General features: G+C 40.1%; 1 protein-coding gene across 7 annotated transcripts in view; it reads right to left on the minus strand.

Annotated features, from left to right (window-relative positions):
- Positions 1-6,645: 6,645 nt before the first annotated feature.
- srcin1b (SRC kinase signaling inhibitor 1b) overlaps positions 6,646-21,383 on the minus strand; it is a 137,778-nt gene continuing 123,040 nt past the window's right edge. For all 7 annotated transcript variants that reach the window (XM_088069866.1, XM_088069867.1, XM_088069868.1 and 4 more), the window contains 6 exons: positions 19,278-19,602; positions 17,766-18,108; positions 17,533-17,675; positions 11,995-12,147; positions 11,793-11,894; positions 6,646-8,706 (listed from right to left, as the gene is read on the minus strand). In XM_088069866.1, the coding sequence (XP_087925992.1) occupies positions 8,554-8,706; positions 11,793-11,894; positions 11,995-12,147; positions 17,533-17,675; positions 17,766-18,108; positions 19,278-19,602 (1,219 nt within the window). In that variant the 3' untranslated portion in view covers positions 6,646-8,553. The remainder of the gene's footprint in view (positions 8,707-11,792; positions 11,895-11,994; positions 12,148-17,532; positions 17,676-17,765; positions 18,109-19,277; positions 19,603-21,383) is intronic.

The following is a 21,383-nucleotide window of genomic DNA, read 5'->3' on the forward strand; positions in this document are numbered from 1 at the left end:
ATATCTAACTTTAGCCATAAAAAGCCTTACGAGGAACTCTGAAGTGATTTAAGCCACCTATTTTGCGTAGACAAGTTAAAATAGTGTTGTTTTTTTGCACATAAGCCAGCTCCAGTTTTGATTTCGCTGTCGGTCCATTTTTCCGTATTTTCTTTCTGTTTTGTCGTTATGAGCTGTTCATGTTGTCTTTTGCTCAAGTGTTTCTCAAACAAGGCTACATCGGAGAGCCTACTATGAAACAGCTATAAAATCATCCCTTACAACAGAGTTCTGAACTGCAATCGTAACTTGATGTAATGCTGCTTTAAAATGGTTTCAGTCGTATCAGAAGTGTACTACTACAACTTTATGTATCAACAGCAAAAAGCTGGAATGTCATGATTGTAAGAAATACTCTGGAAATTAAAAAATAATAAAAATTGACAGAAATAGTTGCGTGGTCCAATTCTCGCCTCCTGAGAGCGGGCGTGAATGTAGGATCAACACTTTTGTAAATTTACAGAAATGATCAGACTGCCTCTGATCCAACGCTGGAAAGGTTCGGACTAACTTCAACTATCTGATGAGCAGTTGTGATGAAGCATACCTGTCACTTTATAAAAATATGCTATCAGGTTGCATTATGGGAAATGTAGGATCTAACATGTTTGTGGCTCGACCTACAACTAATCGTTAAAAGTCTCTTATTTCACTGTTGCAAATCCTGAAAATCTATGGAGGTGGAAAATGAAATCTTTAATTTTTTGGGTTTGCATACTGACTTATTTGAGCATCAAACAATTTTGCCACTTTTCCAGAGTAAACACACAGAATATGTTCAAAATTAGTGCGTAGTATGTAAGTGGGACACAGATGTTGGGTTGGATTGTTAGATATGGTGGATGTTAGGAGCGAAATCCTCTCACAGCTTCATACCGCAGCTCAAGAGCCGATGCAATTACCTCCAAATATATAAATCTTTATCTGAGCTGCAGAAAGATGAGGGAAAAAATCAGATTATTTGTACTAATTATCGTTGTGCTATCATCCTCCCTGGCTCCCTGCTTGGACCTCTAGCTGCTTACAAATTATTCAAATGACAAAATCTCACGCGTTCACGGTCTGAGCTAGGATCGAGTCCAAAACCAGAATGATCCGCTCCTCACGTTATTAGTCCAGCTGAGACCTGAGAAGCAGACAGAGGATGAGAGAAGCAAAGCAACAGAGAGAAAGAGGGAGAGGAAAGAGAGAGAGAAACTGGCTCACAGACCAAAATGATGTGAGGAAGAAGCAGCGCGAGGGGGAAAACATCAGCGAAACTGATGGTGATTGGCCAGAAGGATGAGGAGCGTTTTTTTTTTTGCTGTAGCACAAGAAGAAGAAGAAGAAAAAAAATCTCAGCACTGCCCCAAAAAAAGCAAGAAGCAGAGAGGGAAGATTTGAGAGCAAAAAAAAAAAACGAGAAAAATTTGAATGGAAACGAAGCAGTGAGAGGCAGGGGGGAAAAGAAAAAAAGACAAAAATCAAAATTTACAAACAGACAAATGTATTTCAAGTTTTTGTTAAATCTCACATGTGTGTCCTACGAGGTCCCCCTCCCCTCTGTCCCCCTCTGTCCCCCCCGCACCTGCTCTACCACACTACACCCTGACATGCTGATTGGCCGGTGGGGACGGGACAGGGACGGGGACGGGGACGTGGGGGGGTTGGTGCATCAGCGTGACGGTCCTCGTGCTCGTGGGTAGATGAGAGCGTGTGTGAGGCTGTCGCTGAGCTGAAAACAGCCGGGACTGAAGCTGTGATCACAGTCTGCTGTCAGAGCCGAGGGACCCGAAAATCTGTCCTCATTCACCTCTTCTCCTCCACGTGTCACAGAGGACGGAGGAGAAGGAAAGGAAAGGAGGGATGATGTTAACGTACAGGAGGAGACAGCAGAGAGAGGAGACGTGTCTGAGAGGACAGATGGAAAGGACACAAGGAGAGGGAATAAGGAAAGAGGGGAAGGAAGACAAGAGGTTATGAGGATAGGAAACAAGTGGGCGAGAGGATAGGAGAAAACACAAGGAGATAAGGAGAGGAGAACAGACGAGAGGATACAAGGAGAAAAAGAAAAAGGGGAACACAAGCCCAGGAAAGGAGGTGAGGAGAGGAAACAAGAACAGAGAAGGAAACAAGGAGAGCAGATAAAGAAAGGAAAGGAAAGTGAAGATGAGAATAGGAGAAAAAGGGAAGGAGAGGAAACAAGGACATGAGGTAACGAAATTAAGGAAAGGAGAGAGGAGAGGCGAGGAAACAAAGAGGAGGGGTGACAAGAAGAGGAGACAAATCGGTACAGGAGAGGTGAGAAGAGGAGAAAGAAGTGAGGGGACAAGGGAAGGAGAGATACAAGGAGAGATAATAATAAAAAAAATAGGACAAGTGGAGATGAAGAGAGGAAGCAAGAGGAGACAAGGAAAGGACAGAGATGAGGAGATGAGGAGAGTAGTAAAGGAGATGAGAAAGGAAAAGGAGAGAAAATGGAAGGAGATATTAGGATGATATTATGATATATTATGATAAAGATGAAAAGAGATGCAGAGTCGAGAGGAAACAAGGAGAGGAGGAGTGGAAGGAAAATGGACGCAGAGGAGCTGAAGAAAGAGGAAGTAAGAAGTAGAGGACGTGAAAAAGGAGGAAGCAACGAGGGAAGCAGCTAGAGGAAAAGGAAATGAGGAGGAGAGGAGTTGAAGGAGGAGTGATCGTCTCTCGGGTTTTGTTTAGAAAAGATTTCCTCCTCTATGACCTGATCTTTGCTCAAACAGCTCCGCAGCAGCAGCAGGAGGAGCAGGAGGAGTCTCAGAGGCTCCTTTACGTCCCAAATAAATAAACCAGCTGTAAAAACAAACACAACATGCGTCTCCTGGTCCTCCTCTGCTGAGGAGCTAATGAACATCACCGATCCTCGGTCTGAGGCTGCTGACGGCTCGTCCAAATGTTCAGCGACGCTTTAAGAACGAACGTTTAGGAAGATTAATGACGGACCGTTTACGGCTCCGAGTCTGCAGAGAAATACTCGCCACAGCGGGAATGTACGACTAAAGAGCGCCAAGTTCATCCGGACTCGTGTTGGGCTGAAATCTAAACATGATGGATCGGATCTTTAGTTTGTCCTTGAGAGAGAAAATACAGAGAAAAAAAAACTCAAGAAAAGTTCAGGATAAAGGATTTAACTGGAGTCCTGTTCTTGTAGTTTTGGTCATCTTACTGTCGACTAAAGTGATCGCAGTACAACGAAAACCAGCAGGACAACACACACGAGCAGTCGGATGATCCAACTTTGTAAATTAGATGCTCGCAATAAACTGTGTTATAAATCTGGACTAAATAACAGCTCCCCAAAAAGTGAAGCCTAAACATCTTGATCGCCCCCTGGTGGCTGGCTGCAGGACAGCCGATAACCTACAATCTACTGATGATGAGCTGAATCTGGGGACGCCAGCTGTTGACCCTTTAATTGGTTAACTGTTGCTGTCGTTGAATATTTCGACCAGTCGCTCGTCGGTATGTTGGTTAATTTTGCTGCTGTTCAGTTTCTGCACACTACTCCGGTCTGGTAAGAGCTAGCTAGCGAAGCCGCTTTTTTAGCGATCACCACCAGCGATGCCGTCCTGACCGGACAGCGTCGCTGTGGCAACAATGTGCCCACCCACCAGTCTCCCCACAGCTTGCCCCCGTGAGTAAGGCCACATTTAGACCAGAAAGGTCGTCCTAAAAATGGAAAAGAAAAAAATCTGTGTTCATAAGTTAAAATTGTGAGAAGATACTCGTGTACATGGATCTGAAAAAACAACCGAAAACGCTGTAACATGCACGTAAAAGCAGTAACACTGGCCTAAAAAAGCATTAAGATTTATAGTGTTTTACTGTAATTTGAGCTGCATTTTATCCAGAAAGATGCTATAAAAATAAAGCTTATTATTATGATTAAATGTATGTATGTTTGGGCGTATTTTTCACATCAGTAATATTGACATGAAAAAGCATCAAGATTTATAGTGTTTCATCGTAATTCATAAATAAAACTACATTACTCTTAGAATTTAGACTTATTCTTGCAGCAGTAATATTGACTTGAAAAAGCATTAAGATTTGTGACGTTTTACTGTGATTTGAAAAACTGTACATTACTGTTAGAATTTGGCTGTTTTTTTTACAGCAATTTGTTACAGTGCGGCATATTTTCACGTCTAATTAAGTGTTAATTTCAGATGATGACTGTGATGGTGATTGTGGTGGCATCACCACAGAAAGTGCGGTGGGTCAGAGTTAAACAGAGAAGTCTGCCTGTAAACTGTGATGATGGTGAACGACATGTCTGTTTGTTTCTTGACCCGTCTGGTTTCTCAATACCTAAATTCAGTTTGTGCAACAGTATCATTACTGATAGAAGTGATTGCCAAAACTACAGAAATAAAACTCAAGTTGAACTGGATTATCACTTAAAGTGTAAAATCCAGCGGGCAGTAATGCCTCTGTGAGAACAGGACGACATCAAAGAGGAAACACAGTTTTGGCGAACGTCGCTCGGGTGGAGACGGATTCTTTGCAGCCTGGCGAGGATAAACATTCGACTGTAATGCCTGGAGAAAAGGCTGGCTGAATAAAACGCACTTTAAAAAAGCCTTTCACGTCCTCTGAAAGCTCATATTGTCTGTAACTGTGTTGGAACACAGTGTACAGGGAGGAAGAATCCAAGCCTGACAACGGCTTAAGTTCAGCGATAAAAGCAAACAGTTTGTTGGTGACAAGGTGCTGCGTGGCGCCTCGGGGGGACATGGGTACATCTGTGGCTCTCTCACAGCGCTCCAGAACAAAAGGAGTCGCAGACAGGTGCACCACCCGCGCTCCAAAAGGGATTACAAAGTGCACCGCCTCTTTTTGACTGCAGCAGAGCGACGACTTCTCCATCAAAGTCAGAAATAAACTGCGAATGTGTCAGAAAAACAAAAGCCCACGCGGGTCAGCAAAAGATAAAACCTGAAGCGCTCGCTCTCATTGTTCTGGCGGCTGTAGTCTAACGGCTTCAGGTTCACAAACATCTCGCGGTCTAAATGCGCTCATTTCCTCGAGGCGTGTGCACACGTCGCATCACTTTCTGCTGATCTGGAAACAGGCATCATGGGATGTTTACTGCATCCTTCACCCACTGAAGAAAATAAAGCGACACTAAAGCGACGGAGACGGCAGCAGATTCTAGCTCATGACTCAAACTTTGTCCCCTATGTGTTTGATTTTATCATTTTTCTTTACATTTACTATCATACATGCGGCAGCTACAGCACAGTAATCACAGTATCAGGGGAAACACTTCAGGTGAATAACTTAGGATAATAATTACTTTTTGTATTACAAGTTTAAATAGTTAAAATATGAAAATTATGCACTGATTTGCATACTTCTCCATAACAGAAATCTGAAAATAAAATATGTTTCGTTCAAAATTCTTGTCAAATTTTGGTGACACAAGTGCAAAGATTTTAATTTTTTCTTTTTATCACTCTCTTCTTTTAAGGAACAAAATAACTTCTCACATTAACTGTAAATCACAGCAGAAACTCTGCAGATCACTTTGAATCGGTGCTGCTGACACGTTCCTGTTCAGCATTATCAGCATGTTTGAAGACATTATCTGAAGCCATGAGCTCACTCCCGACTACGTAAACATGGACTTAATGCACAGAAAAAAAACATCATGACAGTTTGCTTTCAGGCTCTCTGGGTGATACATTTTTAAAAAGCAATAAGGGAAATGAGGCGCAAAAACCACGGAGCTGATATTCAGTACGGCTCGAGATACAAGCAGCCCTGAATACTAATCCTGGAGGTGTGTGTGTGTGTGTGTGTGTGTGTGTGTGTGTGTGTGTGTGTGTGTGTGTGTGTGTGTGTGTGTGTGTGTGTGCGTGTGTATGGAGGGGAGAGCAGCGCTCTCCCAGATGGCATCGGCGTGTCAAACGGAGGTCAGCCATGTTAGCCGGGCGCTAATTGCTGTTTGGACTAATAGAGGCTATTGTCCGTGATTTCTGGAGAGTCGTAACAGCTCGATACATGAAAGTTAAGTCTCCAAAAAACGTCTGAATGAGCTGCTTCAAGGGAGTATTTGGGAAAAATCAACTCTAAATAAACTTATAAATGAGGTGCTGCAAGTTTAATGTGGTGAAATCATGAATTAATCAGATTCACGAAATTTCTCTACATGCAGAGACGATGGGTGAAAACGGGGACCGGAGTGAGCAGTCAGGCTCTCACTGACTGCCGTTATCACTTTCTCTCTCAGCGTATTTTCTAAAAGCTCTTTTTTTTTTTATTGAAGAGGACCGTGGCCGCGGATGGGTCAAGGCTGCTCCACTCAGCAGGTCGAGGGCGGCTCAGAGCGTCTGCAGGAGCAGATAAGACGAGCGCAGCTTCACGCCGAAAAGGCCAAGTACCGAGTTTAACCTCCTTCTCTTTCACACACACACACACGCACGCACACACACGCACGCACGCACGCACGCACGCGCGCACGCACACACGCACACACACACACACACACACACGCACACACGCACGCACGCACACGCACACGCACGCACGCACGCACAGGCACGCACGCACGCACGCACGCACGCACACACGCGCACGCACGCACGCACACGCACACACACACACACACACACACACACACACACACACACACACACGCACACACACACGTCTCTGTGGTTTTTTGAGCCTTGAGGACGTGTCGAGCAGTGAGTAGCTGACGTAACATACACGCTCCGCTCTGACTGGACGTTTTGTTTCTAATGTTTTAATTTTGTTTTCCTGAGGAGTTCTGATGCTACATTAGGCGGGTTTCCATTACGGATTTGTGCAAAACTTAAGCAATATTTTTCAAATTTCAATAAAAAAAAAGTACTGCGAGATGAAGCGTACGAGGGATTTCTGGGAGCTGATAGTCTACGATTTCACGGATGAATTTTGGATTCAAAACTTCCGGATGATCCGCTCAACTTTTGAAGATGATGCGATGCAGTAACACGTCGTGAAGCGCCGTAATTTCTTCATCTAGTATTAATAAAAAAGGAGGATTTCTGCCTTTTTTTCCGGCCACACACAACGCGCCGTGTTTTTGAGAATGTCGTGACTCTAACTGTGTTCGAAACCGATCATGGAAATAGCACGCTATAGTGTGTGTGTAGTAGCGGAGTAGCAGCAAATTTGGGTGTACATATAATGTACCCTAAATTTTACTCTCAGTGCGATGCGGTCATGTATTTGCAGAGGCAGAAAATTCCAACGTCGTATCCTTAATCTTATTATTCCCTATATATTTCATACACACTACGTAGAGAATAGTGAGTGAATGAGGGAACGGTTTCAAACACAACTTTTGTTGAACATCATGTGACCTATAAAAGTGTGAAATATGTCGTTTGGAATCGCTGAAATGCCGCCTCATGTGAGCATAAAAACTTTTTCGCAAAAAAAAATTGATTTTTTTTTTTTTAAATTGATGCGTTTCCATCAGGCGTACTTTATATTCGCAAAGACGCTGAAACGACAATGTGAAATACCAAGAAACTGACCAATCAGAGCAGGTTGAGCTTCATCGGGAGGCGGTCTTAAAGAGACAGGCGCTAAAACGTAATGTTTCGGACAGAGGATGAATACGGGGATATCCAGGCAGACAGTTTGGGGAAAATAAAGTGTTTTTTGAACATTTAAGCATGAACCCAAAATACATGTATGGACATGAAAATTAACTCAATATGTGACCTTTAAATTCTGTTTTTGCTTCCATATCTGTCTTCCTTTACTGCCTCGCTCTGTTTTATATTTCTCTGCTTCTTGTCTTCCGTAAATCTGTTTATTGCAACATTAAAGTGAAAAGCGCCTCCACATTAAAAAACAGCTCTCTCAGGTATAACCTTGCATCTTGTGCTTCACTCTTGCATAATAAGTCGTAGCTTTGGAGCTGTTAAAAAGGCAATTCTGAGTAAGCTAGCTTAATGGATTGGCCTCTTGGCTGTTAAACACCAACGTGCTAAAAACACTTTGCCCGCTGCAGCGCTTTCCTGCCCGCTAACCAGATCTGATGGGTGATTTAAAGAGAGCAGCATGTGGTCTTTAGTGGATGATCAGAGAGAGGGGTGAGTGAGCTGGATCATGGTGAAACATCATCACTTTTTGATATGAAATAACTCCGTGGCATGGATCTTCCTCCAGGATCATGGAGGAAGAGGATGTATCTGACTGTTACAGTAAAGCTAGTTTTGAATCAGTCACGAGCACCACCAAGAAACCTTCCCTCAGGAAATCAAAACATCGACAAACTCGTACGACAAAAAACTCGATCTCTAAGCAAGCTAGGGGTTAATTTCCAGTAACTCAAAATGTCAAAACACACATCAAGAACTGGTAAAAATCAATGTTTCTGTGGAGAGTTCTGGTGTTTGTGTGATGTCTCTTTGTCTGCTGGTGGGGCCAGACGTCCCTCTGAAGCCACAGCAGAGAGGAGAGGCAGACGGACATCAGAGGTGGAGCGTTTTTGTTTTAGAAGTGGAATACCTGCTGCTGGCCCTGGACTTTGGGGAAATCCTCTTTCTGCTTGCGGGTTTTGGGCCTCTCCAGGCTGCCTTGTTGGAGGTGTTTGAGCCGGGCCGCAACTGTGGGGCCCTTCGTCGGCCCCGGAGAGTTGGTGCTGTTCTGTGGGAGCCAGGAGAGGGCACGGGGTTAATTTAATCTGGTTTATTTTACTCTAACCTCTAACTATAACCTCACATCATTGTGCATAAACAAACACCACGTGGCCAAAAGTATGTGGACGCCCAAAAGTGACCAAAAAAAAGTGTTAAACATCTCCCGTGGTGCTGACTCGGTTCAACGTTGGAGGGTCAAAAAAAAAAGTTGGGAAAATTTCATAACATAATGTTATGTTATACATAAAAAAAAAAAATATATATATATATATATATATATATATATATATATATATATATATATATATATATATATATATACTGTATATATACATGTCTATGTATATATACATGCATATACACATCAATATAATATCATTTAATATCATATAATATACACTTATATATATGAGTATATGAAACATTTTTTAGGATGACGTTTCTCAAGATCTCAAGATAGCTAACTCTAGGATCTCCTAAATTAGGAATCCTAAATTTGGGAGGTACAGCCCCATCCTAAATTCAAAGTAACAGTAAAAAATGGCAGCGCAGTTGTTAGGTCCTTATCGATATGATAACAAAGATCGGGAACAATATGAACACCAAAATATTATAGCCGAGGACCTGTCAAACTGTATGATCAAACTTTAAATAAAGAAAAATAAATCACCGGTCGCCTCTTTTACACGACCTGTTCAAAATGGGAATATCACAAAGCTGTTTCAAGAATCTAAAATGTCTCTTAGGACGGGCAGATATTGTGTCTTAGATTAATAACAAAGAAAGTTGTTTTCAGAACTGATTTATTCTAAAGGTTTCCTGCAGAAAAACCAAAAAACTGATGTAAAACTAAACTTACATTTTCTTCAGGAAAAATGAGAGACTTCCCAGAAAATAGCAGAAATTGTTCACCTTCTTTGCAAACAATGAGGACGTTGAAATATCTGTATGAATCCAATACGGACACAAAAACAGCAGACTAAGACATGTTTTCCTCTCTTTCTTCTCATGCTTTGTTGATGGTTGTTTTTCCATTTTCTTTTCACCAACAGCACTATTATTATATCAAGTTTGCACGATGATTGTAATCATCTGATTGTCTGCAGTTATTTTGCTCCTGAAAAGTGATTTTTTCTCTTCAAGCAGAGCCACATAATGAGCTCCTTGGATCTGTCGTTAGTCCCGCTGATGTTTTGAACCTTTATAATCTCGCTCTGACTTTAACATTGTTTTCACGTATTTATTTTTACTGTGAAAAAAAAAAGAAAAAAGTAAAGAAATGTTACAGAATGATCCGGTTCTGCTTCTTTACCTTTCATGCATTTGTAAACAGCGTGTGCACAGTAAATGAAAATGCTCTACCGTGGGAAATATTGTTTTAATGACCAATATTAGTCTGCAACGGTGTTTTTCTCTGCTGACATTAATCACTGTTGGCAGGAACTTTAAACAGCGCAGCGGCCCAAACGTCTTCAGTGAATACAAACAGGACCTGAATTTGAACAACTGCAGGAGAGAAAATAGATTCTTTCAGAGAAACGTTTCTGTCTGCAGCTCCTCCCTCCCGTCCCCCCGCTCGGTCCCTTATTTTGACAGCTACCTGCTCAGCGCCGTTGTGTGCGATAATACCAACAAAAACAGGAGCTCTATACTCAGCTAAATGTGACGGCGGAGCTGTCAAGAAGAGTCCTCGCGGCCACCGTCTGCGAGCCAAAAAACTCAACATGGTCCGCCTCGATCCCCGACGCGCCGCACATCACACCATCAATTACAAGGCTGTGTGTTTACACTGATAAAGCTTCAGTTAACAACACAAACTCACAAACATCAGGTTATGTTCAGAGGAAACGGAAAGTAGAAGAGGAACTGTTAACAAGGTGAGAAAAAGAAGTTCACACCAGCAGCTACAACTCAAACCACACTGAAGGTCACGTGAGAGCTCATAAAAAACGTCTTTCTTCTGTTATTTGCTCAATTTATTGGAATATTTTCACTGATTATTATTCTTCAGTCAAAATTAGCAATGCCACATATGATGTTTAAGGTTAAAAATACTTCAAAAACTGTTCAGTGATAGAGAAAGTGGGGTTACAATTTAAGGGGAAAATTTAATTTCAAAACATACAGTGTTTGTGCCAGCAGTTTTAATTTGAAGCTAAAACAACATCCAAGCATAAAAAAGTTTAAAAGCATGTATAAAAACATGATTTTCACAAGGTACAAGGATGAAGCAGGGGTTTAAAAATCACCAGGTGACACCTGCACTGACAGATGTAGTGACACCTGCAGTGACACCTGCACTGACAGATGTAGTGACACCTGCAGTGACACCTGCACTGACAGATGTAGTGACACCTGCAGTGACACATGTAGTGACACATGTAGTGACACCTACAGTGACACCTGCAGTGACACCTGCACTGACAGATGTAGTGACACCTGCAGTGACACCTGCACTGACAGATGTAGTGACACCTGCAGTGACACCTGCACTGACAGATGTAGTGACACCTGCAGTGACACATGTAGTGACACCTGCAGGGACGCATGTAGTGACGCCTGTAGCGACACATGTAGTGACACGTGCAGTGACACATGTAGTGACACCTGCACTGACAGATGTAGTGACACCTGCAGTGACACATGTAGTGACACCTACAGTGACACCTGCAGGGACGCATGTAGTGACACCTGCAGTGACACATGTAGTGACACCTGCAGTGACACATGTATTGACACCTGCAGGGACGCATGTAGTGACGCCTATAGTGACGCCTGTAGCGACACATGTAGTGACACCTGCAGTGACACATGTAATATTTTTTAATAATTTTTACGGCTAATATTGCTAATATGGTTAATGTGGAAAAAAACTGCAATATGATAAGTTATTTCTTGTGAAATATCTAATATTCTCCCCAAAATGTCTAAATGTAGCCACACTGTAGCTACAGTATATTAACACCCATCAGTGTGACACATTAAAAAAGACTGAAATAAAGTGGAGAATAAAAAGAGAAAAGGAGGACGGCAAAGAGACAGTCAGCAGAAGCAGAGTCCACAGAGGACGGAGAGGGCTGGTTTTTAATTTACCTTTCTGCTCAGTGGCTCAGAGGTGCAGGGAGGGGTGGGGGCAGCCTTTGGTTGCGTGCCGTAGCGTTTATTACAATCTTTTACAGCCGTTCTCTGAAATATCTTTGATCCGTGGCACAGACATGTTATCACACCAAACATCAGCAAATCAGCAAAGCAAACCTCTGTGTGACTCATCAATAAGATATTTTAAGCGTCTTACCTCCAGCTCAGCGATTATCTTCTCTTCCTCGTTTTCGTCGTCCTGAATGGCGGACGCTGCGATCACAGGCGGGGTCGAGGCGGGTCGAGGCGTGTCACAGGGGGTCCGCCTCAGCTTCACCAGAGTTTTAGGAATCTCGCAATCTTCTTCCATCTTAAAGGAGAAAATAAAGATGTTAAAGATGCTGAAGTTTAAAACCTTTGAACTCACAGCAAATGTGCAATTTACTTTAAAATATGGGGAAACGGCAACGAACAAACTGGTAATAATATAATTTAAAAATTGCAAGAAATTAGTAAATTTAGAAAATCATTTGAAAAATATTTAGGGAAAAACTATATTTATTATATATATAATTACATTAGTTGTTTTTTTTATTTTGACACAAAATGATGATGATTTTTAAGCACTTTTTTCGAGGTCATTTTTCATGTTAATAATATATATCACAAATGTTAATGTTTAGAATATTATATTACACATTGCAAGAAATTAGTAAATTTAGAAAATCATTTAAAAAATGCAAGAGAAAATTTCTAGGGAAAAACTACATTTTTTTTTTTCTTGAACTTTTTGCCAATTTCTTGCTCATTTTTGGGATATTTCTTTGTTTGTTGCTCATTGCCTTCTTGCTGTGTGTTTTTAAAAAAATTGAGCCAAGTTTCAAAAGTTAATAAAGTTAGTTACGGCACACACTATATCTTTATTTCAGTGTTATCAGCCCGATCCCTGCTGCCTGTCTGCGTCTCCAAACTTTGCTTATACAGCCACTCGTCTGTTTTTCGTACTCACAGTAAGCGCTTTAGTGGGTGCACACTAATTAGTGGATTATGCCTTTTTTGTTAAGCACAAAAACCAAATTTCCTCGCACTGAATTTGCAGTTGTGAGGATTTTCTATTTTTCCTCACAGTCTTATGTCAACAAAAACTGAATATATTTTGGAATTGAGACTTTTAAGTCGGGATAAACAAGACAGCTGAAGATATCCTCTTGGGCATTTTTACACAATTTCTAAATCACATATGTTTGAATAATTGAGAATGTACTCAAAAATGAAAATAATTAATGGTTGAAGCTTACTAACAGATATATAGAGGACTTTTTTTTTAATCCCAGCAGGAGACTGTAGTGTTACAGCAGCTTTGCAAATAAAAAATAAACTTTTTTACTTTTCAAGTACTTTCGGATTTTAGGACATTTCTATGACTTTAGGACATATCTAGGATTTCTCAGATTTTAGGGCATTTCTGGGATGACATTATGAGGACTTTGAGACATTTTCTGGATTTTAGGACATTTCGGGGCCTTTAGGATAATTCTAGGATTTAAGGACATTTCTAAGATTTTAGGGCCATTTCTAGGACTTTAGGAAATTTCTCCTATTTTAGGATATTTCTAGGACTTTGAGACATTTTTAGGATTTTGAGACATTTTCAGGATTTTACAGCTTGTCTAGGATTTTAGGACTTTTGGATAATTATGGGATTTAAGGAAATTTCTCACACTTCATGACATATTTAGGATTTCAGGACATCTGCAGAATTTTAGCAAGCTGCTAAGACTTTAGAACGTTTCTCGGATTTTAGGACATCTTTTGGATTTTAGGACATTTCTAGGATTTTAACATCATCTCTAGGATTTCAGTAGGTTTGTAGGACATTGTGGTCTTAGCTCGGACCCCTCTTGGGGGGTGTGGTGGATCCTCCACTGGCACTTTTTTTGGATAAACAAGCTCTATTATGATGCTGATTTTTGCACTCTGGCGCCTGTACACTTAAAGCACAAAAACAATTCCCAGTGTGAATACAAGTACTACAAGTACAATATGTACTGTTACTGTCACACTATCATCATCATCATCATAAATAACAGACAACCAAAGCAGTCACCTCCTCCTGCTCTTAGTGTTTCACACTTGAATGGAGACATGAATGAAGGAATATTGAGTATTTGGTTCACAGAGAACGCTTCGACAACAGCCGGAGAAACACAGTCGGAGCAGTCCTGTGGGTGCACTGACAGAAAGGGTCACAGGACAACAGTTGAGAGCTGAGTATAACAGTGATGTGATGCAGATACTTTGCAACACATTTTTTCTGTCAGCCTTAAAATGAAAAAAGAAAAAAACCTCTACACTGATTTTGAGTGTCCTTCGCCTTCAACAGAATACCTTCAGCAAGAAAGAAACTATAAAAACACATTTCAAAGACCTCAAACCGAACTTTAATGTGAATGAACTGCAAAAAAAAGAAAAATCCAATCTAATATGAGCCACTTGACATTCAAGGGCCGAGGTCCCCGAGGACGGTTTCAGCACCTCGTTGAATCAGCGCCTTAAAGGATTCACGCTGTTCTGGAGACAAAACTACACTTGACTCAGCAAGTTTCTCCACAAAGAGAGACAGAGATCAGGTAGATCAGGGAGGCTTTAGAGCTGCAGGAAAACCAAAACATAAAACATAGTTACATTCAGACTGTTAAGGTCAAAAAATGCTCCATTGAAACCCATTCAATGAAACCCCCATTTTTACTATTTTTCACCTGATGACATCATCTTTAGAAAAAAACGCTGTTGCAGAACAAACTGCATGAGATTTAACAGATTTTTACCAACAGCAGTATTATAAAGGTGTGTTTCAGCTGTGGCATGTCACTAAAATTAGACATAAAACTGTTGTTTAAACTCAGAGTAGCTCTGGACTCTCTGTCACATCATTAATTGAAACTGCTGGCTGTTTATTTAGCGTCTCCGCGGTTCACTCGCTCACGAGGAACAAACAAGGTCAGTGTTTTAATGAGAGCCGTCACTCCAGAAACAAACACTGCTTTATTTACTGCAGCTGTATTAAAACTGACTCTCATCTGAAACCTGTAGATCAGCTTGAAACATTATCAGTTTCACCTTTTAATTTTCATCATTTATCATTACATGAAGTGGGAAAACTCCCCATGAACATCAGGACAGGCCGATGGACGTCGGGAGGGGCAATTCAAAGAGAGATCCCCTCTCCACGGACGGCTGGGTGTGCATTAGTTATTATTCACTTGTGAGGACCAACTTTACCCCAGAAATCCACTTTCTGGGGGTCAGGAGTCATCCTCACATGTAAACAACGACTAATACGCAGGTGTGTTTTTGTTCGCATTAGTTATCACACATCTGTGAGGATCAATCTTAAGGTGCCAAAGGTGACGGTCGTTCTGCAGCTGATCTTCAAACTTGGTCGTGAGAGCAGCGACCAAGTTCTTGTTGTCCGTTTCCATCATTTGCAGCTGGACAAGATGAGTTCAAACTTTGTCTTCAGAGCTGAGACTAAATTTGCTCTGGCGGTGAGTGCGGACTTCTCTTCCTGCCATTGGAGCTGTTTGTTGTTGAGCTCCTCCTTTGCCTCCTTCAGAGCAACGGCAAGTCTGCTCTTTTCTTCAGTCTCTTTTTCCAGCTGAGCCTGAGAGGACAACATGGTTTTTTCAGCCTCCTGCTGGAAGGAGAGGTGCTGCATCTCTTGTTGTTCTTTGGCCTTTTTTAAGGCTGCAGTAACCTTTCTTTTTTGCTCCTCCAGCTTTGACTGACTGGAGGCCTGGACCTTTTCGAGCATATTGGCAGCTCCAACCTTTTGTTGCCACAGAGCGTCCTCGGCTTGCTTCAGTTTCTGCTGCACTTGTTCGGTCTGAGACCTTTCATGCACCAAATACTTTTCCAGCGCTCTTGTTCTTGAGAGTCTCAGTTTTGGTGTCTCTTTCGATGCGAAGCTGCGACACCATTGCGTCCATTTTTCTCTGGAGGGCGTCTTTCTGGTCCTTCACCTGCTCCAACTGATCTTTCAGGAGCTTGATGGTGGAGGACTGCTGCTCCTGACGTTTCTGAGCTTCGGTCCTGTCCACTTGTAGGAGGCTCTCCAACTCCAGCTCCACGTTGGTCCCGGTCACGGCGAAACAGCGCATTCGCCGAGCGAGCTGAAATTTAGCTGCCTTCAACTCTCTCAGAAGGAAGAGTTTTTCTCTTTCCACCTGAGCCGCTCTGTGTTGGAGGGACACGATGATACGGGCCTGGTGCTCCAGGTGTTTACGAGCACCAAAGTCCAGTTGGGTCTCTGGCTCCGTGTTGGTACTGGCCTCTGCGACGGTCCGGAGCTGTGTGGCGGTCTTGTTCCCGTCGCTGGATGCAGAGCTGCCTTGTTTAGCTGCAGCTAAATGCAGCTGGGCATTGCCGATGCTCTCCCTTTTGTCCTGGAGGAGATCCAAGACAGTCCTCCTGGATGTTAAGGAGGATCCTCCCCTCAGTTGGACTTTGGGTGAGTGTTGCGTCCTCGTTGTTGAGCTCGCACTGAGCCTGCTCCTCCAGTGTGCTGAGATAGAAAGTGATTTGAGTTTCCATCTTCTTCTTAGTCAAGTTGATACGATGACTTTTGCAAGTGTCAACTTTATTGACATAAACAAGAACATATTGCCATGGCAACATGTTGTTGTTGATTGTTTCAAATATCAAAGTGGTTTGATATTACATATTAAATACACAGGTGACATATGGTGAGAAAAAACATGCTATTTCCACTAGTTGCTCTGTCAGTCACTGACATATCCTCGGCTGTGATAAACAAACAAAAAAAAGAAACAAAAAAATCTTCTTTGCATGAAGCATATTTTAAATAATTATTTTTTTGTGTTACATTAAATGTGTTCTTTATCTAAAACCATTGTGGCGTCATGACAAAAACCTGGCATTTAAATGGCTAAAATAATAATATGGAAAAATAATGGATATTAATAAATGTTTAATATTTATCAGTAGGACTGATGTTTGTTCAAAGTTAACTAGAAAATAACATTAATGTACAGTATTTTTTATAGCTTTATTTAGAAAAGCACTTTTGGGCGTGGAGCAATACGATTGTGTGTAATATTATTATTATTTTTTTTTTTGCTTATGTTGCTTTTTTAGAAACTGCAAATTTGTTTCCTCAATATTTGCACTGCAAAAAAAGACACCAATGACAACAATGGATGCGAACACTCCCTCAACCAGTGTGCTAAACTGATTAGCTGCGATGTGACTTGAGCTGAGAGGGTTTGAAGGCACAGTCATAGTTTGACGTAACAACAAAATTAACCCTTTGAGACCTGAGAAAATTGGCTTGATTCTTTCAAAAACACAGAAAAAAGGAATGAGCAACAAACAAAGAAATTACCTGAAAATTAATTTAGAAAAAAAAAAAGATAAAAAATAAAAGAAAGTTTTAATAAATTTATTAATAAAAGTGTTTGAAAAATTAGGATAATTTTGTAACACAATCTTAAACATGCAATTACAATAATTAGAAATATAGTTTTCCCTACCAAGTTGCTTGTTGCCGTTTTTCTCATCTTTTTGAAAGAAAATGCACCAATTACTCAGCATCTAAAAGTTTAAATTCTTGTGAAAGGCGTCTGAAAGCAGCACAAGAAAAGCACCGTTGCTCCAGGTTTTAAAGGGTTAACGTAATGAATATCAGTGTGACAGACTTAAACTTCCTCCTCCTGGACTGCTGAACGTGTCTCACCTTCATATTCTTGTTGGTGACGATGACCTCTCCGGTGCGGTTGGTGGTGAGGCCGTGCGCTGACGGGAAGCTTCGGCGAGGCGGCGGTGGAGGCGGAGACTTGGAGGGTTTCTCTGTGCGATACCTGGCCACGTTCAGATCCACTGTGAACGGAGGACAACAATTCAGAACTGAAAACGACAGAAATCAACTGTAAAATGTACTAATTACAACATAAATAACCAACAACCCACCCGACCCTCGATGTGAACCGGCCCCCTCCATGCTGTTCAGCTTCTGGGCAGCCAGCTGCACTTTGCCAGGCTGCTGGTCCCCGCTGGGTGTGGTGGTTGATGTGGTATTGGCTGTGGTCCCAGTGGTCCCAGCTGCAGGAGACGTGGCTGTGATGGAGGTTATCGGGATGGTGATCTGGGGCTTGGGGGGCACTGCCGGCTTGTTGATGTGCCTGGCGGCGAAGTCGAGGTCCGGGATGGCCTTCATCAGCTCGGCCTGGGTCTCCTCCAGCAGGCGGTTGATGTCCTGGGCGCTGAACTGGGTCAAGCTGGCTCGCTTTTCCTCCCAGTCCCGCTCTGCCGCCTGACACATTTACAGATTTAGACAAATGATGAGCTGCAGTGTGTGAAGGATGAAAAATGATTTAAGTATCAAAAATAAATGTTGAGATAAGTAAATACAGGAATTAATAATAAAAAAAAGTATAAACAAGTAGAGAAATAAATAAATACATAAAATAATAATAAATATATTCTTAAATAAAAATGGATATAAATAAATAAATGTACAAATGTGTAAATGTACAAATAATAGGGTTATAATAAATACAAGAATAAGTGAGTAAATACTTAAATAAAAAAATAAAATAATAAATAAATTCAATACTAAAACAAACATGAAAATAAATTTAAATGCATTATTCATTTATTAGCTTATTTCTGTATTTATTTCTGGAATTATTCACTATTTTAATAATTTATTTATTCACGCATGTATCTGTTTAATTTAATGCATTAATGCATTGCAACATTTATTTATTCTTCTATTTATGTATAATAGATACATCTATGTAATTATTTACAAAGTCGTCTATCATTTCTTCACATTTATTTCAGAAATTAAATTCTTTAAATTTCATTTCCTTATTATCTATTTATTAGTTTTTATCTATTCCATATTTATCTATACTTTTTAAAAATGTATTTTTATTTTCCTGTATTTATTTATTTTTGTATTTAATTATGTATGTATTTGTTTATTTTTAATTGATTATTCCATACTCATGTATTTATTACTGTATTTATTTATTTATTTATTTATTTATTTATTACTGTATTTATCTATTTATGTATTTATCCATACTTTTTTTTTTTTTTTACATGTTTATTTACTTTTCCTGTATATATAAATTAGCATTATTCATTGATAATTGAGTCATTTTTCACCCTCCATACAAACACGCAAACTACAGACAGGCCCAGCTGGAAAAAACATAATTAAGACACATTTAGGAAACCAGGTTTTCTAATGTTACGTTGATAAATGGATTCATAAACCAAATGCTGCAGCTGCTGTGTGTGCAGAGTCTCAATAAGAAATTTAAGCACCTTTAGATGCGATTTCAAATGTAAATGGACATTTGGCCAGCTGGCGTATTTACAGCGCTGAATAATGTTCACCGAGTGTTAAATTATTCACAGCAGTATGAGCTGAAAATAAAGAAAAATAGACATAATCATTATCTGATTTACCAGTCTGACTTCGGCCGACACGGATTTGTCGGCAGGGCGTCGACTCGGCAGCTCGTCGAGGACCCGGTTTCTGAAGGTCATCGAGGGCTGGATGTCCTGCTCGGGGCCAGAGGTGTCTGCGTCGCCGCCGGAAACGGGCATCCAGTTGGCCAGGCCGGAGCCGGTGCTCAGGTCAGTGAGGCTGAGCGGAGGACTGTTCAGGATGTCCAGGTCGGAGCTGCGACTAATGTCCTCCGATCTCTTCTGTGATTGGCTGGAGAGGTCTTCAGGGCCTTTCCACATGCCTTCTGTCACCTGTCTGTACAAATAGGATGAAAACAAGAAACTACAACACAGAGGACACCCAATTTATGGCAAATAAAGCTTTTAAGACAAACAATACAAAAAATAAAATAAAATAAACAACATTTGCAATAAAAAAGATGACAAAAAGATTGTGATATTTGATTTTCTCCATAGATCTACTTACAATTTGCTTTCAGTGTCTTAAACCCCTCTGCCACAACAGTGTTATTTTATTAAAAATTATTTTAATTAATTTCTTAGAATAATTAAGCATTTGCAAAAAAATTTCAGATGATAGTGAATAATTGTAATGACAAAATGATAAATTCCCAGAGCCCAAAGTTACATGAGAAAATCATCAACAGAGTGCTTTTTAGAAGTTAAAATTACAACAATATTGCAAAAAATACAATAATAATAATAAGAACTCTTCCTATTATTATTATTATTATTATTATTATTATTATTATTATTATTATTATTATTATTATTATTATTATTATTATTATTATTATTATTATTATTATTATTATTATCAGCACATCTGCTTAACTATCAATCTTTAAAAACTGCTGATGATTTATTTCCGGCAAAATACAAATATATTAATTGTCTTATAATAATTACAATAATAAAAACAATAAAAATAACAATGAAATAAAAAATGCTGTTGATTTATTTCCTGTTGACAAATACATTAAAACCCTCATTTACATACACTCGAAGTACCGTTCTGCCGTTTTGTTTGCAGTCATAAACAAAGTTCAGATTCAGTTATATTCCACTATTATTTTCAATACAACAATAGTCTAAATTTGATATGGATTCTGTGAACAAAATATTTGATTTGTTTTCTCCAAATCAAATCTTTTTTTCAGATTCAAATGTGGGATAATATGTGTGCGATTTCAAAGAGCTTTCTCAAAGCTTGCATCAAATATTTATTCGGATTTGTAAACCTGCTCACTGACTCTTCTGTCAGATATTTTCTAGATTCAAACTCCAGTTGATTTAGGCTGCGTGTGTTTAGAAATTAAACATTTGCGAGTTTTTGTTGGATTAAAACGAGAGTTTTTGTTGGATTAAAACGAGAGTTTTTGTTGCATTCGTTTTGATAAAAGCGCTGAAGCTCTTTGGAGGACCAGAGTGAAACATTTCAGACGATCCAGGGGCCGACACAGAAGTGGAATCTCAACAACCTTGTTAACAGCGTGCTCTGATGAAATGATCGTCTCATCTCGGATGCCGTCTGATGAACTCCGTCTGACCAGAACATCTCGCTATCAACGGCATCAGCAATCGTTAACTCCGTAATGGAGAGCGATGCTCGCAGTAAGCCTCCTCTGATGTAGCTCTCTGTATTCAGACAGCACGTTTTTCCTGCAGGATTATTTAATGCCTCGTTTTTACATCAGAAATCATTTTTCGTCACATGAATAAACAAAAATTGAACGGGAAGGAGAAGAGCAAGACTTCTGCTATAAATGAGTTAAATATTTATCCTCGGGAATCCTTTGTAAGATCTGTTTTTTGGGTGGAAAAGGGCTCTTTTTCTGAGCTTTTCAGACAAATTTTAAACGTGAAATGTGGGTCCTTTTTAAATATTAAAAAAATATATACATATATACAATATACAATACTGTACAATATGTACAATATACATATTTCATGTAAAAGTGCTTTTGTTTATGTGCAACAGCTGTGATTTTTTTAAATTATCTTTTATAATAATTGTATTTTTTTTCTTTTTAGAGAAAGAAAACTCAGGTGTAACATGGTCAACTTATACTGCCGTTATAATTAGTCATGCCTCCACTGTTA

This window comes from Plectropomus leopardus, chromosome 19 (assembly GCF_026936395.1).
Source record: "Plectropomus leopardus strain MGB_pleo_1.0 chromosome 19, ASM2693639v1, whole genome shotgun sequence".
NCBI classification, from domain to species: domain Eukaryota; kingdom Metazoa; phylum Chordata; class Actinopteri; order Perciformes; family Serranidae; genus Plectropomus; species Plectropomus leopardus.